Below are 27,432 nucleotides of genomic sequence, written 5' to 3' on the forward strand. Positions count from 1 at the left end.
ACGCAAAAACACTTCACAGATATTTGTTTAAAGTGTAAAATGTTTGCACCTGGCTATAAAACAAGTAGTGTTTCTGGGCTGAAGAAACTCCAAGGATGCTAGTTGCTAGGGAGAGGAAGCCAGGTGTTGCTATGTGATGTCATTCCTCGGCACTCACAGACACCTTTTCCCAGCGGGGCTGGGCTGTGGGCTGCATTTTGCACCATGGGGTCTTGGCAGTGTTGACTGCAATTTGGTGGGCTGTCACTCTGGAGTGGTGGCAGGGCCTATGTCCCACTTGGGGGGACCCAAGTGTTGTTTTGTGGGCACCAGGTCCGTAGTGCACTTTATTGTTAAATGGCCTGTCACTAGGGAGAGGAAGCTGGGCATTGCTACGTGATATCATTACCCAGTGCCCACAGCCACCGTTTTGGGGCTGGGCTGGGCTGTGGGCCACATTTTGTGCCATGGGGTCTCAGCAGCGTTGGCTGAGATTTGGTGGGGTGTTGCTCCAGGGTGGTAGTGGGGCCTGTATCCCACTTGGGGGGAGCCGAGTGTTGCTTTGTTGGCACCAGGTCTGCAGTGCCATTTCTTGTAAATGGCCTGTGTCATGGCAGCTTCTGCATTGAGCATCTGCCCCCTCCTGGTCAGTGCTCATCATAGCGACTGATCGGACGGTCAGAGGGACACTTAACATATTAGCCTTTTATATTTATAGATATTTCATCTCTTATGATCCCTGCTACCTTTAAATTTTTAATCAAGGCTATTCTCCCCTGGAATTCTATACTGTTTCTGTTGCACAACCCAGGAGGGTCAGGGAGGTAGGCTGAAGAACAATGTATGTGCTCCACTAGCAGTTTTTAAATGTGGCTCTTTTCTATCAGGGAACTCCCCTCTGGACTTTATGAACATTTACAAGTATGTAAAACATTAAAACAATTATATATTCACCAGTGAATATACAATAGTACACTGAGTTGACACAAAGGACCCTGGCACAAGACCATGTTAGCTTCCTTTCTCTATTGCCCAAACCCCATCTCTTAAATTGGGAGCCCTTGTGGAAACAGAACCAGATAGGATATTGCCTTGAGGACCCATATCCAACAGAGCCATAACATTTTAAGTCTCTCCTTTTCCCCTAAATCCCTAGGATACTTAGACAGGTGAGTATGGTCTTGTGGACAGACAGACATCAGCATCACCTCTAATTGTTTTTCTCCTTAAAGTGATTGAGTTTGGGGTAGAGTGGGAGGGAAGAATCAGGGCCATTAAGATTGAGAGTGGCTGTTATGAACTGAATGTTTGTATCTCCCCAAAATTCATATCTTGAACCTTTAATCCCCACTGTGATGATATTTGGAGATGGGGTCTTTGGAGTTAGTTAGGTATAGATAAGGTCATGAGGCTGAGTCCCCCATTACAGGATTAGTGTCCTTCCTTATAAGAGGAGAAGGAGAGAACAGAACACTAAATATCCATCATCCTCTCCTTCTCTCTCCCCTTCCCTCAAGTGAGGACATAGTGAAAAGCATCCAGCTACAAGCTGAGAAGAGGGTCTCCCCAGGAACCAAAATGGCCTGCACCTTGATCTTGCTCTTCCCAGCCTCCAGAACTCTGAGAAATAAATTTCTGTTGTTTAAGCCACACAGTCATGGTATTTTGTTATGCCAGCCTGAGCAGATTAAATCTGTGGCTCTGTGCATTAAACAAGGCTTTTTATTTACTTTCAGTCTCAGACAGTATGGCAGTGGCTCAGTGCTCACCCCAGTGAACTTCCATCGTTCTTGGCCTCACAGTGTTCTATATTGGGTGGTGACGTCCTCGTGGTTGAAACTGTTTATTTCAGCCTTGGGAACCCTTGACTTTACAGCTATAGCCACATTGTTTCCTGAGATCATGGGGTTTGCACCCTCTGTTGACTCAAGCATGGCTCACACAGCTGTGACCATCTTTGAGGAGTGTGTCACCATAATCTGGGACAACTGTTAGTTAGCTCTTTACTCAGACAACATCTCATGTTCTCATCTTATTTACAGATCAGGGTTAGGTGAATTTTTCAGGGTGGCAAGACTGACCACAAGAATTTGTATTTCTTTGAGTCAGATTATCATTCTCAAGTTTGTCATCTGCTTCAGCATTTTAAGTAAATCCAATCCAAGGCAGTAAGAACCCAAATACTAGTCAATGCCTCTCATCTATGGTCTCCTGTGGGAACAAATTTGTCTCAAGGAAATGTCTGTAAGATGGCCAAAGCTTCTCTATAGCAGACAGGACCCACTGCAAAAAAAAAAAAAAAAAAAAAAATCTGAGACCTTTCACCTTAGTTTCCAAAGGAATCTAAGGTTGTCCCGATGGACTGCAGGAGGATTTGAGCCATAAGACACAGAGCTGTTGTTAGTCTTTCTTCATAAACATTATATGTCCCATGGTATCTCATCTTTCATGCAAACCAGACCAAGTTCTAGTGATCTACCTGGTCTCTGTAATAGCAGTCATGAATTTCCCTCCTTTCATACAAAATGTAGGTAAAGATCTCAGTAACTTTTATTTGAAAAGAGAAGAACCTTCTGCCCTGCTGACCAGGACAAATACTGGTGCTAGTTATTACAATGAGGTGTGGACCTGAGGCTGCCTGCCAGATTGACAAGGAAATCCTCCATCTGGGCCATAGTCAGCAACCACCAGGGCACCATTTGGGCAGCTGTCTTTGACTCTATCTTTAATCTGCAACCCAATTCCCAATTTCTCCTCATTAGTAGGAAATAAAGTGGAAGACCATTTATTACCTCCTTGACCATAAAATTTCATTAGCCACGCTCCCTGCCATTTCCCATAGATATTCCTCAAATCCCATTAGCTAGCTACAAGGCCCTCATCTTTCCTATGCCAGAAAGTCAACTCTCTACTCATCACCAAAACTGTCAAGAACTCTGAAGGGTCTGAGATTTTTACCCTACTTACAACTTAACAAGTTAGCCTGGTACAGCTTCATGGATGCTGGTAGAAATGAGACTCCTGGGTCAGAGGCAAAGGACAATGTACAACTTAGCAATAGAAGCAGCCTGAGTGTCAGCATTTTTTGCACTGGTTCTGAGTCCTAATTCCTACAGTGGCACGAAGGGATCCAAATGACACCTGTATACCCAATGGGTTGTGTTATACAGAGGGACTCTGAGCTTAGGGAACCTAAATATTTTTAAATGGGCAATAGGCATGCCTGTCCTTTGCCCTGCAGGAACACACTCTTTCACCCAAGGCTGTTTGCTAAACACAACCTCCTTGGAAATATTATCTAGAATGAAGAGCAGTCAGTACCTCACTCACAAGGTATACAGAAACTCAAGACCCATGGAGGTTTGGTCCCAACAATACATGTTCTCATTTGACAGTACACTTGGCTCTTCCAGCTTTTCAGTTATATTGATGCATGTCTATGGCTTAAATTATTAAAAAATAATGCAACAAAACTTGTTTCATCAAAATCACGAGCACAGAATGTTAAATATTCACTCCAGAATGATTCTGAGATGGATAATAATGATGAAGCCTTTTTGCCTTTAATGCTCTTAAGAAATAGCAGAGCAATACTTTTTAGGAACTTGTAAGAAATTCAACTTATTTTGGAATAATTATAGTCACAAGGAGTTGTAAGAAAAAATAGAGAGATGCTATATACCCTTTACTCAATTTTTCCCAATGATAACAAACTGCCCTCCCCAACAAAACAAAACAAAACAAAACAAAAACCAAACCAATATCACCCCCCAGGCTACTGGCATCAATACAAACAAGACACAGAACATTTCTATCATCACCAGGATCCACTTGTTGTCTTTTTTATAGCCAGCAATATCGCTTTAACCATCCCAGTTTTCTCTAAACTTTCTTTGTTAACCCCAATTTTTCATTTTACCTGTGAAGAAATAAGGTTTTAAGTAACCCATCTTCTTGGTTTTAAGGTAAATCAGCGCTCTAGGTAATCAGACTGTTTTCCAGAGACCAAAGGGATAAGATGGTTTACACTTAACAAGAAAATATTTTACATTTTATTTAAAAAAATTATAGAATGTTCATTAAGAGCTATATAAAATAGCTCATAATGACTGGAACGCGTAGGAAGCACAATAACAAGGACTGGGGAAAAAATATCGTCTACTCCCCAGAGACAACTGCTATTTACCAATTTGGTGTACAGTGTGGGGCAAAAGTGGGTTTACAGTTGTGAGTATGCAAAAATAATTTATTCTTATATTATTATTTATTAATTATTGTATTATTTTCCATACCAACTGTAAACCTACTTTTGCTCCACCCTGTATTCTCTTTCAGTTTTTTTCTTTGCTGAGAGGGACACACACACACACACACACACATAAAGAGAGAGAGAGAACTATTTATCTATCTATATATCTATGTATAAATACTTTGTTTTCACCTTCTGGAAATCAATCATATCCATGAAAGGACAGACAGTTCTTATGCCCTTTTCTCTCACCTCCACTATAGAAAGACAAAGGATGGGGGAAGCAGCTTTTATGGGCAGTTTGTCAAATCCCAAGACTATACCCAATTACAATTCCCCTGCACAGCAGACAGGGACTGCCATCAGCAGGCAGATAGCCAGCTTCTGAGGGGGCTGGAAGAGGACAAGCCCACTAGTTTCTGGGTCTGGTCAGCAGCTGGAAGCTGAGTGCTAAGGAAGTGGTTGCCCACCCAGAGCAGCCCATTCTCAATAATCATTAGGTTTACAATAGAAGAGATGTTCCAAGCAACAGCGTGAAATATGTGACTGTCTCCTCAGAGGCCAGAGCGTGAGTCACTGTGAATCACGGTCAAGCTTGGCCCTTTTTTAGGCACTCACCCCCTCTCATCAACCAAAGGCATTGTTGCTCCACGCTGCCCCTACCCCCACTTCAGTGCCAGCCCCTAGCTACAGATGTAGTGGTGACAGGGGAAATTCTGCCAACAGTCTTCCAAATGCCAGTGGCCTCATAGGCCAATGCTGACTCAAACAAGCCTTCCTAGTGAGGCCATAATTACCCTCCACTCTCAGAACAGGACTTACAAACGCGTGATTTATGCATGCTCCTTTTACACACGATCTCATGCACTTTACTCATTCTAATTCAGTATTTCCTGTTAGACTTTAGGTTTCTTAGATTTTATTATAAGGAAAATCCTCTTATATGGATGTCATTACAAATGAATTATGGGCATAATGAAAAAAAAAACCTTAACTATACATGGCCAGAAGGGCTAAGTGCTTACCCTTTCATACATTTCTCTTTTTAAGAATGATTCCTTTCACTAAATTCATAAGTGGGGCTGTGAATCAATTAAGTTTGAAGTGCTAAGGGATATGGTTTCCAATAATAACACAAAATAATTTGAATGTACGTTAGAGTAATTATAAGATTTTATTCAAAAGTTCCCATAGAACTTAAAATAACTGTGGCCTTATGAAAATCTATCTGACCCCCAAATCCATCATCTATAAAATGGGGTAATTCATGCCAACCTCATGGAGATGTCTTGATCCAACAACAGAGGCTTGTCCTGTGTGTTCCTCCAGGAGCCCCAAGGACAGATGCTTCTGTGTTCTGACGGCCTAAAGGAGTCCCGCTGGTGAGAATCTCAAGGTCAGTCACTGGCCCTGCTTCTTAGGAAAACAAGGCTAAATTGAAGTCATAAGTTATCATTAACCAGCTGGTGATTATGAGCAATGCTCAAACTCTCCAAGTCTCCCTTTATCCAAAATGAATGTGGAAGAAAATCGGGAACCAGCTCTAGATCAAAGGCTCTTAACCCCTATGGTACATTTGGATCATCTGGGGATACTTTTAAAGTCCTAATGCATGGACCACACCTGAGGCCAATCAAATCAGAATCTGCATGGTTAAATCAACACCAATGATTTTTTTAAAATTAAATCTTTATTGTTCAGATTATTACAGTTGTTCCTCTTTTTCTCCCCACAGCTCCTCTCCACCCGTTTCCGACCCTCCTCCCTCCACCCTCACCCTCCCCCCCCATCCTCATCCATAGGTGCACAATTTTTGTTCAGTCTCTTCCTGCATCTCCCACACCCCTTTCCCCGCCAAGAATAGTCAGTCCACTCCTTTTCTATGCTGATTTCTCAACAGAAACTTTGCAGGCCAAAAGGGAGTGGCAAGAAATAGTCAAAGTGATGAATACCAAGAACCTACAACCAAGATTACTTTATCCAGCAAAGCTATCATTCAGAATTGAAGGTCAGATAAAGAGCTTCACAAATAAGAAAAAGCTAAAGGAGTTCATCACCACTAAACCAGTATTATATGAAATGCTGAAAGGTATCCTTTAAGAAGAGTAAGAAGAAGAAAATGGTAAAGATACAAACTATGAACAACAAATACACATTTAACAAAAAGTAAATCTAAAAATCAAGTGAATAAATAATCTGATGAACAGAATAAACTGGTGATTATAATAGAATCAGGGGCACCAGTGATTTTTTTAAAGTATTTTTAAATTTATTTTAGAGAGAATAGAATGGGGGGAGGAGGGGAGAGAGAAAGAGAGAAAGAGTGAGTTATCAGTTTATTATTTCACCTATTTACTAGTATGCATTCATTGGTTGATTCTTGGATGTGCCCTGACTGAGGATTGAACCTTGGTGTACCAGGACAAGCTACCCGGCCAGGGCAGCATCATTGATTTTTGAAGCTCCCCAGGTGATTCCACTATGCAGCCGAGACTGAGAATGACTCTTTATATATCTCAGTCACCATTCAGCTCAAAAATTGAATGATTCTAAATAAAATACTTAATAGTGTTCTAAAGAATAAGCCAGTATGGATGCTGTTCTTGTCATGGGCCCATAAAATTCCAATCCAAGGACCACAGTATTCTCCATAATCTGGGGATGCCAGAGAGCTATTAGGGTAAAATTCTTGCAAATGATTGTGCTTCACATAGCCCTCAAACCTGCTTGAACCATTGTCATCTCTGACAAAGATTTCAAGAAGGATCTATCATGAGATCTGGGAGCAATAATGCTGATGCTAGCAATGTAGCCTTGGGACGTTAATCTCATCTTATTGGCCTTCTTCCCCATCTGTAATAGGAGAGTGTTTGACTAGGCTACTTATCTCCATGGTTCATTCCAGTTTCCGCCCTGAATGATTCCGGTGCACTGTTTTACTCATAGTAGGGAATTAAATGTCTGTGCAATAATACTTTTCTAGAGGAAGACATAAAAATGTGTCTAGTAATTCAGTATTTTAAAAGGAAGTCAGAACCCCATGCTATTCAATCTGGAGAGATTTTAAAGAAGAAATTGTATTTTGTACACTTAGAAATTTGAAGTAAGTAGACACCTTGGAGATTGATATCATAAATATGTATCATTTATGTAACTTAACCACAGCTTTTATGCTTCATTTTGAACCCTTATGATGCTGGAAGTCCTGCTTATTAAAATTTTGTATGGAAAACACAGGCAAGACTATATAATTAAATCATCTACAAGAATAATGAATTCATAAATCTCAACAAAACATAACATTCTATTAAGAGCAAACTGCAGCTCAGAATTATGTTTCTGTTGATAAATTATACCCATAGTTATTACTCAAATTTTAACCAGAAAATAAAGTTTCAAAATCTGTTTTTATGTGTGTACATTTTAATAAGGACACTAAGATTCTATATTGATCCAGAATTTCTGCAGCTTACTTGGTAGTTTTTCTGTAGGGTATTTAGAATGACTAGTACCCACCTCCTTTCAGCTAAATGAAAATGTTTATATATTTCTATTAAGATGAAAGTTTCATTCTCTCTTTTCTACATTATTTCACATAGGATGTGTTATTAATATATACTTAAGTAGGTTGGGACAAGGTTGTGCTGAAACTATAGTAGGAGTAAAACTACTGTAGTGACCCATAAAACTGGGTTATACTTCATTAGGAAGAAAATGTGTTAGAAATGTGTTTTATTATTTAATACCCATTTTTAAGAATATGTATAGGCTAAAAAAAGTGTGTGTCTGTGCCCAGTCAGTGTACTCAGTGGTTGAGCATCAACCTATGAATCAGGAGGTCACAGTTCGATTCCCAGTCAGGGCACATGCCTGGGTTGCAGGCTCAATCCCCAGTGTGGGGAGTGCATGAGGCAGTCAATCAATGATTCTCTCTCATCACTGATGTTTCTATCTTTCTCTCCCTCCCTCTTCCTCTCTGAAATCAATTCACACACACACACACACACACACACACACACACACACACACACACATTTTTGTAGTTGCTGTTAATCCTCACCCAAGGATATTTACCCATTGATTTTTAGGGAGAGTGAAGAAAGAGAGAACAAGACAGAGAGAGAAACACCAATGTGAGAGAAACACATCGATTGGTTGCCTCCTGTATGAACCCCAACCAGGGCCCAGGCCAGGGAGGAGCCTGCAACTGAGGTACATGCCCTTGACCAAAATCAAACCCAGGACCCTTTGGCAATCGAAACCGGCCGCTAGGGAAATAAAACGATGTATTTTTTAAAAAGTGTGTGTGTGGCTACTAGGTAGGCAAAGGAGTGGACTGGAGTTGACAGTTGTCATCATTGTGCTGTCCAGAATCTGAACATTCTTATTTGGGGCAAATTCTCCTTTGGGTAAATATGGTAGGACACAGAACCCTCCTTTCACTATAAAGATTTAAAAGATCAGATCAGAAAGAAGATTTTTTTAAAAAATCAGTACTTGTTTTCCTATTTTCCCTTACAGCTAGAGACTGATCATGTGACTGACCCAGAACTGTGAACCAGGAGCAGTGATTTGAAAGGAGAAGAAAAACAGAGGCTGTGAAGAATCCATTCTGTGGGCAGTAGTGGCAGCAACACCGGTTTCCAAGAGCAGCAGGGGCAGATGGGAAGACAGGTACCCACAGTTCACAGTGGCAGCATCTTGCCCCCACTGGCTCTTTGGTGTGATGCAGACTGTGGTTCTGGCTGCATGGATGCACTCTGTTCCTGACGATTTCTCAGGCATGGTTCTCTGACACTCATGGGGATTTCCTGACCTACCCCATAGGCTTTAAATACATTCCTTTTCTACTTGCAATAAAACACCCACAATAGCAAGACTTTGGGTGGAAAATAGCTCAGAGAACAGGGAAATCCTGCAGTATTAGGTTTTGTCAAAGTAAACAAACAAGGTACTTTGGTCTTTTTTGTTGCTGTTGTTGTGTTTTAAACTCCCTTTTCCAACTGATGTTTGCTGCCATGGAAGACGACAGAATAGACACATAGACACACACACACACACACACACACACACACACACACACACAGTCCCAAAAGATAAATTCCAATGGGTTAAATCTGAAAAAAAAAATCAACTGAACTATCTGAAAAAAAGTATGTATACATTAGTTAAATGTAGGTAAAAATACATTGCAAAGGGAAAAGATAAAGATATTAAATAGAATTAGGAGTAAAGAGAATGTAAGAATATATACGATAAATTTCTTTATACTTACTAAACATTAAGAAGCAAATTTGATTCTAAGCTTCCTACCAGCCAACAGAGAGAAATGTGACCAATTACACAATTCATAGTTCAAGAAAAACACAACCTAATTGCTTGTGAGGAATGTATCTACTTCTAATATTAATATGGGACCATATATCACCCCAGGGGCCTTTAACTAATAGGGTATAGTGTAATAAAATGAGCACAGATCTCAACCATTAAGGGTGGTGGAGTACTTTCAGTGCTGTAAGTAGTTATATTTGGAATGCCTGAGTTAGGGAGTATCTTTCACTCTGTTCTACGTAGTTCGTGAGTCTGCAACCATGTCGCATATGCATCAGGACTATCGAAAATAAAACCTGGAAGAAGGAAAAAGAAAACTTACATATATTGGGTGCTCACAGTGGGCCAGACACATTTTATATGTTATCTCAATCTCAACAAGGCATTCTGTATGTTATTTCACTTAACCTCAATACTTCAAGGCGGGCCTATTTTATAACTTGTGCTGTTACCAGACTAGAAGCAGGCCTCTTACTTATATTAACTGCCTCAAGAGTGTTAAGAAAACTCCAATTCAATAAATTTGTGAAGCTCCAAGCTGGATACCATAAGGAAACCACAGTGAGCTAAATCTAGTTCCTTTCCAAACTATGGAATTCACAACTCAGTGAGTTATTCCTTGTGACGTTTGATTAGGTCAGTACGTATTTCAAATAAACGTGAAATTTCCACTACAAAGTTCTGTGCCTGCAATTCAAGTCTTTATTCTGTGCTTTATTCCTTAATTTAAAGACTATGTTGTATTTTGTAATGGCCTTTGGCTAAAGTCATGAATTAGTTGACTCTATTTAGATTTTAAATGTTCAAAGCTAAAAGTTCTAATTGGAAATTCATTCTCAGAAAAAGGAATGGAGAAGGAAATAAGACCTAAAATACTTGGGCTGTAATTCAAGAGGACCCCTTCAAAAATAATTTTCCCTCTTCTATGATCCTTCCCCCTTCTAGTCTGCAATAGGGTGTAACATTCAGAGTTGCTTCTTTGAGCAATTTTAATCTAAAAAGATGGAAAGATTGACCATAATCAATTTACATAGATTTAAGTGACAAATTTCAAGCAGACTAGGTATTGCCTTGGAACAGCATGGTCTTCACAAGTAGGACACTTGAGACCTCTTGAGGGTGGGGGCGGGGGCTGAAGCACCTCTGAAGGTGCTGACCATCCAGAGAACAAAATTAGAGACATGTGAGCAGAGGAGCCTAGATGACAGACTCCAGTTTAGTGAGAAGCAGCAGTAACTGGCACTATATGTGGATGAATGGCAGGCACATTGTAGGAAATGGGAGTTGAAGAGGGAGAAGCTAAAATCTGAGAAATAGACATTTTCCATGTCTGATCTGGAGAAAAAGCCAGAAGTATTCATTCTATGCAAGAGAGTTCTTTTCTGTTCTCCTGAACATCTATAGGTCACCTTTAATCAATACATTCCATTATAACTGTCCTAAGGAGCATTTTTGTTATGTCAAGAAAAAAAATCAACTTTTTTTCAAGTTGTTGTGATTCCATCAGACGGCACCACTTGAAGCTTGGATACAATAATGGTGACCAGTTAATGCAACTAATTAGCTGATGACCCCTTCTAGAGTGACGTCAGGGAAGGGCATGACCAACCCCGGATACTGCATTTGGCAGTGCAAGGAGCCGTGACTGCCAAAGGGTGCGATTTGTTGAAGCGTGAAACCAAACCAGGGCAAGATAAAAGGAGCTGAGTCCTTATAAAAATAGTATTGTTTTTCATTAATGAGCTCTTTTTAATCAAGAGCTTTTAATCAAGAATGCTTTTCTTAACTAAAGGTTTAAATTTCCATTTTCAGGTAAGAACCTTTCTGTGCCAAATGTAAAAGTTATCTGCTAAGGCTCAGTAACGTTTATTGGTGTGCTAGCAGGAGTTTATCATTTTAATTGCTTTTGTCTAGTTAATACAAGACACAAACTTTATACTGAAGATAAAAGTTATTTTCTAGAATTTCCATAGGCTGTAAAGGGTTTCTATATTCGCCCATTCCACAAACATTTACTGACTACCTACTGAAGCTAGGCATGGAGCAGACATTAGAATGCAAAGATGAATAAGGCACAGTCAGTGCTCCGAGACCCTCACAGAGCCTTTAGGGAAGGAATATTAAATCAGTCATTTTTATGCAATGTAATAAGTACAAGATTAGCATTGTCTTGGGCTAGTAGGAGGGCATGGAGAATGTCAAAGAAGACTGAAGTGGCCATCACCTGGTGGCAACTGAACTCCTGACTGTGCCATATAAATGAAAACAAATACCCAAACCAGCATGAGCCAACTTAATCATTTTTACCTTAGGGACCATTTGTGCCACTATTTTTACATTATCCTTTTAAATGACTCACTTTATAAAAATTAAATCCAGTCTTTGATGTGCTAATTACATTTTCCCAACAATATTTGTAGACAATGTCCTCCTTGGGTCCCTTTAAACCAGTGGTTCTCAACCTTCCTAATGCCGCCACCCTTTAATACAGTTTCTCATGTTGTGGTGATCCCCAACCATAAAATTATTTTCGTTGCTACTTCATAACTGTAATTTTGCTACTGTTATGAATTGTAATATAAATATCTGATATGCAGGATATATTTTCATTGCTACAAATTGAACATAATTAAAGCATAGTGATTAATCACAAAAACAATATGTAATTATATTATGTTTTCCGATGGTCTTAGGCGACCCCTGTGAAAGGGCCATTCGACCCCCAAAGGTGTCGCAACCCACAGGTTGAGAACCGCTGCTTTAAACTTTTGTGTGCGTTCTAGGCTTCAGTGTGCTTCTGCTTCCAACACTCAACATCTGTGACTTTTCTCTGACTAACTGCTCTCGGGCTACTGGAGCCACTTTGTCCACACTTGCAAAGCCTGGTCTTTGCATCCTTGTAGGGAGTAGCTATAAGCCTTGGACTTACCTGTGGCAGGGCCACAAACAAGTCCCAGCTTAGAGGGCAGAGTCCTTCTAGCATAATTAAACTTGATCTTATAGTCCTCCCTAGCTCCTTCCTAGGTAGCTAATGGGTTGTGGGAGGTGCAGCAAGTGCTGCCAAAACAAGGTGAAACTCACAAGAACATTGTAAACATGTTGACTACTTCCCTTGTTTTGCTTTGTGTGCTCTGACTATAAAATAAAGCTTCGGCTTGCAGGCTGGGTCTCTCTGTGTCCTCATCCAGGCACTAGAGATCCACCCAGCCCCAGCTGTATTCTTCTTTAATCCTTCACCACCCCTCCCCAGGTTCACCCTTGTCCATGCTGGATGCGGTTCACATCCTGAACATGGCTTTTAACCAATGCCTGAGGCTATGGGATTATGAAAGCCCTGCTCCCTTACCTTGGGTCTGGACAAGTCCTCAAACTTCTCCCTGGGAGATCAGCTGAAGCTACCCTTTGTAAAACCTGGCCTTAAACTACACCCTACCTCTCCTATCCCCACCTTCATCTGTACCAGCCTCCCCTAGGGGCACTCCCTTAAGAAATCACCAGCACACAAATCCTTGTGTGGGGATCTGCTTCTAAGAAACTTGGTTTAAGACAATAAGACCCCTCTCTTCCCCAGATAAAGGAAAAATGTTCATCCTTGTACTCACAACATACCTTATCTACCTACTTCAGTGACACACAACTAGCTCAGAAACACTAATCTGACACTTATATGTTAAATTCCACTAAAAAGAAAACTCTTAGAGTTACAGGGCAGGTATTTCATATTCTTCTCCAAGAAGGGACTATTTAATGAGACTGATTCTCCTGCTAGCAAAACTTTACTTTTAAGCTTTCTGATTTTTAAAAAAAGATGTTTCATTAATTTTTTAGAGAGAGAAAGAGAGAGATAGAAACATCAATGATGAGAGAATCATTGATTAGCTGCCTCCTGCATGCTCCCCACTGGGGATGGAGCCCCCAAACTCAGGCATGTGCCCTGACCAGGAATCAACCAGTGACCTCTTTTTTTATTGATTTCAGAGAGGAAGGGAGAGGGTGAGATAGAAACATAAATGATGAGAGAGAATCATTGATTAGCTGCCTTCTCCATGCCCCACATTGGGGACTGAGCCTGCAACCCAGGAATGTGCTCTGACTGGGTATTGAACTGTGACCTCCTGGTTCATAGGTCAACATTCAACCACTGGGCGACACGGGTTGGGCAGTCAGGTATATTTTTTGCAAACATCTCCCAATTTATGGCTAGCTTTTTTCTTTTTATTAACAATGTCCTTTTAAAAGTAAAATTTTATAAATTTTATGAAGTCAGATCTTTTTCTTTTATTTATTTATTTTTTAAATATATTTTATTGATTTTTTACAGAGAGGAAGGGAGAGGGATAGAGAGTCAGAAACATCGATGAGAGAGAAACATCGATCAGCTGCCTCTTGCACACTCCCTACTGGGGATGTGCCCGCAACCAAGGTACATGCCCTTGACCGGAATCGAACCTGGGACCCTTGAGTCTGCAGGCCGATGCTCTATCCACTGAGCCAAACCGGCTAGGGCCAGATCTTTTTCTTTTATACTTGGCAATTTTAAGGTCTGTTTAGAGAACTTTTGCCAAACCAACTGACCAATAATACCCTCTTCACCACTGGTACAGATGACCGTTTCCATAAGAATACTCCAGAGCCACTTACCACCAAGATGACTGGAGATGACACAAACCCTGTTTGTCATCCCTAGTCTTATATATATGACACTTTTGAAATATGGCTAAACAACCTTTTCTATTGTGTTATAATCTTTACTTGCTTTTCTAATAGTTATAATAGATTAAAGACTTTTAAAAAAATCATTCTCATCTTTCAGGATTATACAGAATTAAAGTACAGAATTCAAATATTCATCTACTAAAAAAAAAAAAAAGATAAAAATCATCAGGTAAAAGAAATGAAAGTGTTCTCAGCTCTGTGTAAAACCACTCTATTGAAAACAGTGCTAATAAATATATGACAACCAACAGTGCACTTCAGGTAGATAATAAAAATTTAATTGTAATATCACAAAATAAACAAATTTATAAAAGTCAAGTATTTAGTTTTGGATGCTAGAAATAATATACATAATAAATTCAGCATGGTACTGATAGTGCTGCAAGATTAGATTTTATTGTTCAAATTATAGATTAAGCCAATCAGGCTGCTTTGTACTTAAGTTTCAAAAAATCTACTTTTATTACGAAAAGCATCTGGACTTTATACATTGCTATTGAAACCTCGAATACTGCAATTGAAGCTGTGTGACTACAATCTTAATGATCCTCTCATAATGGAAATAAAAGAGGCAAACATTTTCCCCTTATGGAATAACAGTTACCAAAACTGTCAGTGTCAAAAACGATTCCTTCCTCCTTTTTAATCTCATAAACGCACATGCATGAGAGAACATTAAAAACAAAAAGGGCAACTTTATGCTATATGCTAGGTTGATGTTAAAATCCACAGACTAATTTTTAGATATAATATTTCTGGTTCTAGTCTTTAAAAAAAAGAAACAGAAGTAATCAACATTTTTAACATCAGGAAATATAATTTTGTTATTCTTTCATAATCAAAATTTTCAACTATTTCTAAGACTGTTTCTATAGCCTGTTTTCACTCAGCTAGTTCAGGAGACACACGGTTGAAAAAGGGCTGAGCATATAAACTTTAAGGCTAAAAAATTCCATCTTCAAAATGTAAAGATTTAAATAGAGCCCTTGACAAGGTTATTTAGTACCTAATTGCTGGTCATGAAAACAAGTAGACAGAAAAAAAGGGCCATATTTAAATGCTTAAATGAAAAACCATAGGCAGGTCTTTCACAACATAAGTAATTCTTTCAACCTAAGGACATCTGCTGAAAGTAAAAGTTACCTTACTTCATCATACATCTTCTTCAAAACCATTATGCCCAATTCTGGATCAATGTCTCTTATGCTTTGGTTGGAAGATTTAATGAATATATAGTCTGTAGGAGGCAACAATAGAACTCAACAAACAAAATATAATAGATAAAATACTAGAATCTTAACTGAAAAATGTCATGTTTGTCCAACTTTTTCATGCAATCAGCATGCCCATCTTAAATCTGACATATCATTTATAAAAGATTGCTACAGTCCCTACTGAAATTTGTTATTCTGATGAGCCAAATTCAAATGCTTTCATACAGGTGAGGATTAAAGAATGTTCTGAGGATTATTCATCATTGTCTGTAAAGAGAAAAAAAAGAAAATAATTTAATTCATTTCCCTGCAAATCAACTGTATGTATCTACTTGTAAAAAACTTATATTTTTCATGCTAAAGGAAAAGAGCTTTAATGTAGTTTTTATTATAATATCACATACTCAGTGTAAAATATTCAGACAATACAATGAACAATAAAGTGGGAAGCAAAAAATCATCCAAAAGCCAAAGACAACCAATGTTAATTTTATATAAATCTTCCCAGATCTTTCCCTGTGCATATACAAATATCTTTTTTAAAATTACAATAAAATGCATTTTGAGATATGAGTTTTCCCCCTTAAAACACATAATGGACAAAAAGATGAATAAATAAGTAATAAAACAAGATCATAAAATGTTAATGGCAGAATCTAGGTGGTGCATATATGGGTGATAACTTGGAAAGTTCTTTCAACATTTCTATATAATGACAATTTTACAATAAAATGTTGAAAAAGAATAAGTCATAGATATATTCCATGTCAATTTCAATGGCTGCATTTTGTTTTATTTTATGGATATTGTACAATTCAGCATTTCTATTTATGGACACTGGTTATTTCCAATTTTTTGTTTTTCTAAAAAAACACTGCTGAATGAATTAGAGCACTTAACTTAATCTAAGATAACAATCGCCATCTTCCATACACTAGCAAAGGTGATTGTTCATTAAATTCCAAGTGTCATCTCTAATCACTGCACTGCTTAAGACCCTTCACTAGCTCCCCACTGCCTCAGGACAGAACCCTCATATGGATTGCAAAGCCCTTCATTATCTGGCCTTTTCAATATGTCTAGCCTTATCTACTTTCATTGCCCACCTTCCCTAAGCATCCCCATAATTCACACTTGAGTAAAGTGAGTTGCTTATAGTTCCCCTAATGCAATATTTCACATCACTCTATGTGTAAGTACACATATTGATTTGGGGGTTAATTCACATTAATATTTCAAAATCCAACTCTGATGTCCTCTCCCCTAGGAAGAATTACCCTGAAACCTTGATTTCTTCCAATACAGCCAGATCATTACCTTGTGCAACATACATGTTACAATTATCACTCTTACAATTTAATTATTTTTTATAATTACACAATGTCTCAAATAGTCAGGAAAGTACAGAGAATAAAGTAATGATTAGGTACACACCTACCTAATCCTTAGAAATAATTGAAGTTAACTTGTAGCTATATTGGTTTGGATTATTTGTTAAGAAAAATCATATTACAGGTACAAAGTACTCTTCTCCAATCTTAGTGACTTCTCTTCTTCCCCAGGGGCAGTATCCTGAGTCTGATGTATGTCCTTCCCTCCCATGATTTTTTACTTTTATTAGATATAAGTATACCTAAATAAAATTGCTTTTAAACATTACAAAAATGGTATCATGTACTAACTACTTACTCAGCTGATCATATTTGTGGGGCTTATCCATATTGATAGATAAAAACTTAGTCCATTTGTTTTAACTGCTCTAGAGAATTTCATTACATAAACACAGTACAATATCCAAAGTGAATGTGGAAAAAAGGTATGTATTTCCTTCTTAAGAGACTACAAGGTTGGACGTATGCCAGTAACTTGCATCATGCCATATTATGAGAAAGAGCCACATGAAATCCAACTACTGTAAAAATTACTGAGGCTATTTTTCAGTCTGATATAGTACTACTAGAGGCCTGGTGCACGAATTCGTGCATGGGTGGGGTTTCTCTGGGTGGCCTGCAGGGATCGGGCCAAAACCTACAGTCCAACACCACCTGCAGCTACCTGCCGCTCCCGCTCATCCAGGCCCCACTATGTCTGCCGCAGGCTTGTGCCCAATCAGTCCCGATCAGGAGAGGCTCACGCTGTTGCAGCAGCACTCACCAGCCATGAGCCCTGCATCTAGCACCCTCCCCAGGGGAGTGGACTGTGGGATTGGGCTGAAACCGGCTCTCCAACATCCCCTGAGGGGTCCTGGATTGCAAGAGGGTGCAGGCCAGGCTGAGGGGCCCCACCAGTGCACAATTGGGCTGGGGAGGGACTGCGGGAGGGCTCCAGGATGTGTCTGGCCCATCTCACTCAGTCCCGATTAGCCAGACGCCAGCAGCAAGCTAACCTACCAGTCAGAGAATCTGCCCCCTGGTGGTCAGTGCACGTCATAGTGACTGGTCTACCAGTTGACTTCTGCCCTCTGGTGGTCAGTGCATGTAATAGCAAGCAGTTGAGCAGCCTTAGCATATCATTAGCATATTATGCTTTGATTGGTTGTTCAGTTGTTCTGCCGTTCGGTCTATTTGCATATTACCCTTTTATTATATAGGATTTTATAAAATGGGGTTCAAGATCTCAATAAAATCAGGAATTCACAAGTTCCAGATAATGTTTAATTATATATTTCCAATTCTCTAATAATAAAAATAATCTTTTAACATTTTGGAGGAAAGCATTTGCTTTACACTAGTAAATCACAACTGACGGGCATTTTTAAGGACTAAAACTTGAGTTTTTCACTGATGTCCATGGACTTAGATTCTTGGAATCTGAAAACAATTTTTTACCCTTTAAAGGAATCGACATATTATTCGACCTTGAGGAACACTATATCATAGTCCTCTCTTTTTCAAGAATTGTGGGAAATTGTTTCCTTTCTTTCAATACCAAAAATAACTGACCTTTGCGTAACTGAGATGTTTTGTCTCATGCACACTGTGACTCATGTACTTAATTAGGTTTCCTGCTTTGCTAGAAAGATCAGCACCAAATTTGTGACTTATTTTCACAAAATGTAGAAATCATTTGAACATAAACTTTGTATTCTTACTTCGGTCTTGGCTTAATATTATATTGTTTGCACTCATTTGCCTGATATGTTAAATTTCCCAAACACTTGTTCTTAATTTTATCTTGTATTGTATGTATTTTTAAATGCAATCTTTAATGTTTTCAAAAAAGATAAAATCTTATAAAAATGTATATTGTTAAATTTAAGTATCAACATTTTAAATCCTCAATTTCAGTCTACAAATCATAAAGTAACAGAATTTTTTGACCAATATTCTAGAAATATATTCTTGTTCAAAATCATCGGAATCAGTTTATAAATTAATTTTGAAAAATTAGGTTCCTTACTTCAGGATAGGACTTAAAACAAAAAGACCACATTTTATTATTTTGTTGTTGTTAATCCTCACTCGAGGATATTTTTCCATTGATTTTTAGAGAGAGTGGAAGAGAGGGGGAGATACAGAGAAACATCAATATGAGAGACAATTAACTGTTGTCTCCCACGTGCGCCTGCAACCAAGGTACGTGCCCTTGACTAGAATAGAACCTGCAACCCCAAAGTTCTGGGCTGATGCTCTAACCACCAAGCAAACTGGCTAGGGCAAGACCACATATTATTGACCTTGATAACCCACTTCATTCACTAAGCTTGATTTTAAAGTAACGTTGAGCTTTTTCCAAAGAATTAAATGTTCCCAGAAAAAGGACTTATACCAAAAAGGATAATCAAAAGAATCTGGTATATAAGCTGTCACAGGGAAATTCCAGAAGAGAACTTTCAAGGTATTTTGTGTAATGGAACATCTTCATTAGACTAAGTCTATATCTCTACATTAAGTTCTTATATTTTTCCACCAAATACTGTTGTAGTTCTTTAACATTGTTTATAGAGAAGTGCTCCCTTAAGTTTCTATTGATAGATTTCATAGCAACCACCATTAATATAAAACATTTTATTTTTATTTGCTATAATCCTAAGAGGGCTAAAAGAAATCATAATGAAGAATAAATGCAGCACTAATTACTGGCTTATGAAGGAAGACTGGTATATATTCAGTGCATTACTTGTTGCTAACAACCCTAACTTTTTCTTGAGTTATTCTGTTAAAAAGAATAGTACTGAAAAAAGTGATTTTTTTTTAAATCCTCACCTGAGGACATGCTGAAAGAAAGAGAGGAAGAGAAAGAGAGAGAGAGAAACATTGATGTGAGAGAGAAACATCAATTGGTTGCCTTCTGCACATGCCCCAACAGGGGATCAAACCTGAAAGCCAGGTATGTGCCCTGACCAGGAATCCAACTAACTACCTTTTGGTGCACAAGATAACATTCAACCAACTGAGCCACTCAGCTGGGCAAAATACAGTGATTTTTGAAGCTATAAGATAACAGTACTGACACTGTACCTGAAGATTTTCTAATTTTGATTTATCAATAACTATTAGAGTTTTTACAAGACTTACTTCTATTAAAACAATCCAAAGAAATATTTTTTGTTGAGCTTTAGAAAACATATCATAAAACTTTAGGAAAAAACAGTCAATGTAAATAAGTCTACATAATTATAAAGCTGCTCCCCAAATTAAAAAAAATATTTAATTTCATTTTAGTAAACAATTTTTCATGAGTCAAACTATCAAATATTTTTATAAGAAGCCTTGCTCTGAAATACTTGAACTGAATATTAACAGCTCTATTCCTATGAACAGGAAATCCAGGTATTCATCACCTCATGCCCAAACACACCTACAGTTTCAAAACAGATTACTTCCAATCTTGGCACTCTCCAAACCACCCAGAATACTGCTGCCAGATTGAACTTTATAAAACACCTCATTCACTATGTCAGTTTTTTTTAGGTCAAAAATCTTCACTAATTTCCTCTGTGTATTTTACACACTTCACAGTGTCATATCACAAAGACTAAATTTCAATAAAAGCTTCTAACATGGTCAATTTCATCCTAATATACATTAATCAGTTCATTCTATTTTCCTTACAAATTGTTCCCTCTATATTTCTTTCCATTTCTCACAAACCAACCTCCCCTTCTCTAATTCCTACTGTACTAAAAAGTATCTTAGGAAGAGCAATCAATCATATGTGTGTATATATATTCTATAATAATAAAAGTGTAATATGCTAATTAGGCCGGACAGCCAAACGACCTTCTGGACGTCCTTCCGGACAACCTTCCAGAAGCACACAATAACTACTTTGAAAACCAATCTAAGTACATTAGATTAGAGATCATCTTTCTATTTTTATAGCAAAGGAAAGTGAAACTTAAGACAAAATAAATCACTCAGTGTCACATCATTAGCCTCCCAAAGAGTCAGGACTGTGACACTGGTCTCTTGGTTCCATGGTAAGTGCTCTTGACTATATTTAAAGAGAAACCATTTTTTTAAAATATATTTTTTATTGATTTTTTACAGAGAGGAAGGGAGAGGGATAGAGAGTTAGAAACATGGATGAGCGAGAAACATCGATCAGCTGCCTCCCACACACTCCCCACTGAGGATGTGCCTGCAACCAGGGTACATGCCCTTGACTGGAATCGAACCCGGGACGCTTGAGTCCACAGGCCGATGCTCTATCCACTGAGCCAAACCGGTTAGGGCAAGAGAAACCATTTTTAACTAATAACTTTTCATATTTTTACTAAAAACATATTTTTTAGTGATTCTATAGGTAAGTAGTTTCTAAATATAAAAATGGGTTACATTCCAATCCCTACAGATGAACTCTCCTTACTCTGAAAGAGACTACATTTAGTATTATTTAGGATAAACTTTGCATATTGCTGAAGCTCATCAATTTACATTTGCCATTTTGTTTTTTGCACATTTATTTAAAACATAAAGATGGGAGGAAATCTTACCTTCCTGATAGGCCCCATCTGCCATGACTAAATGAAGAATCTTTGCATAAAGATGCTGATGTTCGTTTCCCAAAATATTCTGAGCTATTGTTGAACAAATCTCTATATTTTCATCTTCATCTTCATGAACAGCCTATACCAAGTTTCCAAATACAAAGTAATATTTGAATATTATCTTTCTCTAGTTGGATACTTTGTTAATCTTTTACAATAAATTTCCTTACCAATAAAAAAATTTACTGACATTTCACTAGTAATTTAAACAGAGCATATTTCAAAATTAAATGTTTTAACTGACATTTCACTTACCTTTATTTTCTCATAAACTTCAAAGAACTTTTCAAAGCCTATTTCCTGCTCCAGGTGAAGTCTCAGTTCCTCTAAATGGTTAAAGACACTATCATATTCACACTCACTAGTTATCTCACCATCACTGTTATCTAAAAAACATTAAAAAGATATCATTAAAAAAGACTAAATCAAATAATTATTACCCTAATATACTAAAATTCTGTAAGTGAATCATGTCATTGAAATAGAGTACTTTGGCGCTGGCTGGAGTGGCTTAGTTGGTTGGGTGCCATCCTGTGCACCGAAAGGTTGCCAGTTCAATTCCCATTCAGGTACATGGGCTCAATCCCCGGTAGGGGGCATGCAAGAGGCAGCCAATCGATGTCTGTCTGTCTGTCTGTCTGTCTCTCTCCCCCTCTCTCTTCCCCTCCCTTTCTCTACCTAAAAATGATAATAAAAAAGAAATAGAGCACTTTGTACTTTAAATATAAAGTTTTTGTCATTATAATATTTGCCATTTATACAGGTAATCAATGTACATAAATCTGTCTTAATAAGAATATTACTTTGAAAATCTTTTCTTTTTATAGAAATAAACAGTAAACCAGGATAGAATAAAAGCTTCCCTACAGATGTCATCAAATGTAGCAAAAAATAAATAAAAAATAGAAAAAGCACACCCATATGGCAACCATAGGGCACCAACCCTAACTACTGTTTTTAAAAAGTAGATTATTAAACATGAGCCAAAACATTAAAAAGCATGCAGAAGGCAGACAACCTAAAATACATACCATAAAACTTTAGTAAAGCACCTAAAAAGTATTATAAATGCTCTGTATGTTTTATGTACACCAAAGGTACTTTGAAAAATTCCAGTAAAAAACAAAATTACTGAAGGATCATTCCTTTTCACATTAGTTCTTCTTCCCAAATAAATGCAGTTATTGGAATACACAAATTTTCTTTGTATTTTAGCGGTAATGCTATGAATAAAGAATAGTTTCTAAACCAAAGTTTAAAAAGCTGCTTTAGTCTTAACCCTTCTAGTTAACCACTGTATGTAGCTCTTTGCAAAACATAAAATACTAAGAAAATGAAGTTATCTTTATTACTAAAAAAATAAATCAATCAATAAATATTATTATTCTGCCAAGAAATAGAATAAAAATGCTTTAAAAAAGCATTTCCATAACTTAATGGGAAAGAAATGGAACAACTGTATATGTGCATTTGTGTGAAAAGAAAAAGAATAAATATAAGTCAGACAAAGAAGCATGCTTCAGTTTTATTTAAAACTGGAAATGGTTCAGCCTGGCTGGTGTAGCTCAGTGGTTGAGCATCGACCTATGAACCAGGAGGTCATGGTTCAATTCCCAGTCAGGGCACAGGGCCGGTTGTTGGCTCAATCCCCTGTGGGGGGCGTGCAGGAGACAGCCAATCAATGATTCTCTCTCATCATTGATGTTTCTCTCTCTCTCTCCCTCTTCCTTACTCTCTGAAATCAATAAAAATCTATTAAAAAATAAAAATAACAAAAAATAAAACTGGAAATGGTTCATATTAGATATCAGAAAAACATACTCTAGTTGAAATAGGTGTACACACTGAAAAAGGAAAAGGCCCACCCCAATCGTGATCACGCACCTGAGTGCCACTCCTCATTGAGAGCGCTTTCGCTGCTGGGGTTGTCCTCCTCATCGGCTGGATCTGTCCCGTTCACAGTCTGCTCTAGGTCACTGTTCTTCAGGACTGATTCTTCCTCCTCGCTATACTCCCCCCCAGGTTCTTCTCTGAGTAACTGCTCCATAGAGGCCTGAAGCTCTTGTAAATCTGTGTCAGTTTCTTCAAACACACTGAAATTTAAAAAATTAAACACTACTAAAGCCCATGTCTTTCTACTCAAACACTTAATACTCCAAAACTTTTCTTTTATGTAATTTTGAAAGTTCAGCAAAATCTTGGTATGGATGTATAATAATGGCACACTATACAAAAAGCTTTCCATATAAACCCTCACTGGGCATCTGAACTCTTAGAAATGGAAATACTTAGGGAATTATATGTTCAGGTTAATTGGATGATTTAGTAAATAAAATGGTCACCAGAAGTCTTATCTTTAGATGCTTATTCTTGAAAATATTCCTAAAGTATATAAGTAGACTTTACTGTAATTATAATACATTAACCATAATAATCTTATGTGGGGAATCCTATTTCCAAAAATTGCTCAGGATATTAATTCTATTTTCTTGGAAATATAGATACTGAAATGAACTAATTTATGCAAATAGTATTATACATTTACATAGTACTTTAGTTTTATCCTATTATTTAAATCTTATTCACACAAAACTCACATAAGAGACATGAAAACTGTGAATCAAAGTGTTTAAATTACTTACTCAAGGTCACACAGTCAATTCACACAGGACTGAATTCTAAATCCTGTGACCACTTCTACAATACCCCCAAAATGTACTCATACTCACAATGTTATCTCTCCTATGATTTGCTTCTTTCTCCTAAAGTGGCATGCAAATAGGTTAACGCCTTTCCTAAAGTTTACACTTTGATCAAATAGACAAATGTTTACCGAAGAACTAAAATATCAACAATATTATGTGAGACAGGGAATAAAATTTCCATTAATAGAAAAAGAAAATAATCTTTAATGTAGAAATAGCTTTATTTTGTACTTATGTGTACAAACTCCTACACTTTGACTTTGTATTAGCTATAGAAAAGCAAAGCAAAGAGAGTATCTAATATTTTTGGATCATCCTACTAGTAGCACTTAACTTACTACATTTAATTACAAAAGTAGCATAATAGGCACATCTGCTATGTACCATTGCCACAATGACTGAACACTGACCTGTGGATAAAACCCTCTAGTGGCCAGCCTAGAGGAATTAGTGGCCTCTATAATGGTCGTAAAATAAGCAGGACTGCTAAGTCTGCCATTGCAAGGAAAAATGAGATTATGATCTTTTATGAAATGAACATTTCAAAATTTGTCTCAGGTACTTCAAAACCTGGTCCCAAATTCACCTTTTAGTAGGCTTTCTTACTAGTCAGTTTTGAGTAAAGTTTGGATTTAAATAAATTAATTTTCCTCCCAAAGAAAACGTCAAGTGAAATTTCCTGTACAGACATGGATTAACTTACTTAAAAAAAAAATCTTAGTTTTCAAATTTAAAAAATCATGTTAAAGGCTTCTAACTTAAATTTTAAAATAAACTTGTAATCAACTAGTAAATAAAAGAACATAAGCCACAATTAAGCTATAGTTTACTCAGATAAAATGGATGACTTTATAAAAACTGAGGAAAAAACTGCTACTTAGCACTTTGTCAACCATAAAGGTGCTGAAATGTTATGTTCTTCAATAGGCGTAATAAAAAGATAGTTAAAATGCTTAATGACCAGAGTTAAGCAGAAGAAAACAAAGATAAAAAGGTAACTTTTTCTCTAAATTTTGAGGGTACCAGCAAAATTCTACAGAACCCCCATAATCATTTTTAAAAAAGAAAGCAGCATTTAAAAATAAAATTTGGTTAGAAATTTAAGAAGGGGTAAGACTTAAGAAAAACAAAGAGAGAAAATAAAATACAGCAGATGAAGTAACCCTGGCTCAAATATTATAGGAAGGGAAATGGTGAGACTGATCTAAGGCTTTCAATCAGACCAAAACACAAGTTCTTTCTACTGAATGGCAGAGGTGAAAAAGGAGGAAATTTAATTAAAAAATCAGAAAATAAATCACACAAATTCTAATATCTTGTAATGTATTTCCTGGAGACTTAAATACACTGTACCTTCTCAAACACTTTATTCCAGGGTGTCCTGGTTTTATTTCCACCCCAAAATCTGTAACACTGTCTGAGGGGTACGAGGACTAACTGATATCAAAGAATGTGAAGCGGGATTACTGTCTAAAGGGCCATCACTTCCAACCATTCTCAGAAGTATTGGTTAAATGACCCTGCTAGATTTTAGATTCCCTATGAATCATGAAGAAAGGAATTTTGTGAAAGCAATTAAGTTACTTACATGTAGAATACACATGTAAGCAAGTGCACACACACAACCAAACAACTATCCCACCCACTAACTCCCCACTGCCATGGTTTTGAAATCATTCCCATCAGGAGATAGATGAGGATGGAGCTTTCTGGTCATCTCCCTGGGGAATTGTAGTGTAGAAAGTAAGCACTTCATAAATTCCCACTACAACCCCTATATCATGTGGTGTTGCACTATTAAACAGTCATTATCCTGCTAACAATCATTCACTTAATATTTATTAAGCACCTACCAGGTGCAAGCCATTATGCTGGATGCTAAGTGGTGAATAAGACAGGGAACACCAAGAGAAACCATTTTCTTATATTCTACAAGTGAGATTAAGCCATATTAGTTGAGGCAGAAATACATATCAAAATTTGCATGACGGCAGTTTAAATATGTTGTAAAAAGTTAAAGGAGTAGTGAAAAGTTAGCTACAGATAATGTTTAGAAACTGTCCAGGTAAGTTACCATCTCTGGAACATTTATAAACTCAGAAACTGTTAGTGTTACTCTCTGGTAATGACTTTGCGCTCACATGTCTTCAGAATCAGAAGGTCCCTCTTTAATGTGCTCGTCTTCAATGTCATCCATTCCAAGGTTGTCTTGCCGGACATCTCCTACCGTGGGAACATCCATCAGTGTTCTGAACAGCTTTGAGAGATCTGGAAGTGAACATGTCCTCAACATCTAAGAAAAGGCAACAGATTTCTTGTCAGGAGTATGATAATTAGAAAATAAAAACAAAACTTTATAAAATTAGAGCTAAAGATAATTTTGTTATTATATTAGTATATATATTTACAGGCTCACTTGCCCAAGGTGAGAACTAATTCTTTTGAATTTCAGGGAGGAAACTAAACTTGGGAGTTATGTTTGGGATTCAACACATAGATTTCAACATGGGGTCACCTTTAAAAGGTAGGGAGAGGTGTTTATTAGGGATGTACTCATATCATGGAACTGGAAATCTGTCAGGAATCAGGCATTGCTAGAAACTGCCAGTTTGCTCCTTTTTATTCGTGGTCCATATTGTGCCCTTTCATGGTATCTCTGCCAAGTTTTCTTTTACTTTCCTATGGCTACCCCGCCATATATATAGGCTGTCCCCCCAAAATGTATACATACACTTTGAATAAAGGCATTGTTTATTAAAATACATTTCATTTTCAAAATTGAGCAATCAGCTATTAAGTGTGCATACATTTTTTGGGGATACCTGTATTTTCCCCCAAATCTTAAAAGTTCATCTGAAGTGTGGCTAAGCACCATTACACGTAATTGATGGCTCTTTGTACCACTTTATCACTACGAGTTGCTGGCTAGCTAACAATGGTTAAATGAGGGGCCTCAAATTAGTGGGGGGTGTGGGGCGGGGGAAGCAAAGTCCTAGCTGGTTTGACTCAGTGGAAAGAGCGTTGGCCTGGGGACTGAGGAGTCCCAGGTTCGATTCCAGGCAAGGGCATGTACCTCTGTGGCAAGCTCGATCCCAAACCCTGGTCGAGCTGTGTGTGAAGGCAACCAATCAATGTGTCTTTCTCACATCGATGTTTTTCTCTCTCTCCTTTCCACTCTAAAAAATCAATGGAAAAATATCCTTAGGTGAGGATTAACAACAACAAAAAAGCCTAACAATGCTACGT

At 37.6% G+C, this 27,432-nt stretch overlaps 1 protein-coding gene across 6 annotated transcripts in view; it reads right to left on the bottom strand.

The window, feature by feature from the left end:
• Window positions 1-14,449: 14,449 nt before the first annotated feature.
• NEK1 (NIMA related kinase 1) overlaps window positions 14,450-27,432 on the bottom strand; it is a 149,244-nt gene continuing 136,261 nt past the window's right edge. For 3 of the 6 annotated variants that reach the window (XM_036314345.1, XM_036314341.1, XM_036314340.1), the window contains 5 exons: window positions 26,328-26,479; window positions 23,366-23,574; window positions 21,737-21,867; window positions 21,428-21,560; window positions 14,450-15,756 (listed from right to left, as the gene is read on the bottom strand). In XM_036314345.1, coding sequence (XP_036170238.1) covers window positions 15,743-15,756; window positions 21,428-21,560; window positions 21,737-21,867; window positions 23,366-23,574; window positions 26,328-26,479 — 639 coding nt within the window. In that variant the 3' untranslated portion in view covers window positions 14,450-15,742. The remainder of the gene's footprint in view (window positions 15,757-21,427; window positions 21,561-21,736; window positions 21,868-23,365; window positions 23,575-26,327; window positions 26,480-27,432) is intronic. The other 3 variants (XM_036314343.1, XM_036314344.1, XM_036314342.1) reach the window with 2 other exon arrangements.

This window comes from Myotis myotis, unplaced genomic scaffold, assembly GCF_014108235.1.
Source record: "Myotis myotis isolate mMyoMyo1 unplaced genomic scaffold, mMyoMyo1.p scaffold_m19_p_6, whole genome shotgun sequence".
Lineage (NCBI taxonomy): Eukaryota > Metazoa > Chordata > Mammalia > Chiroptera > Vespertilionidae > Myotis > Myotis myotis.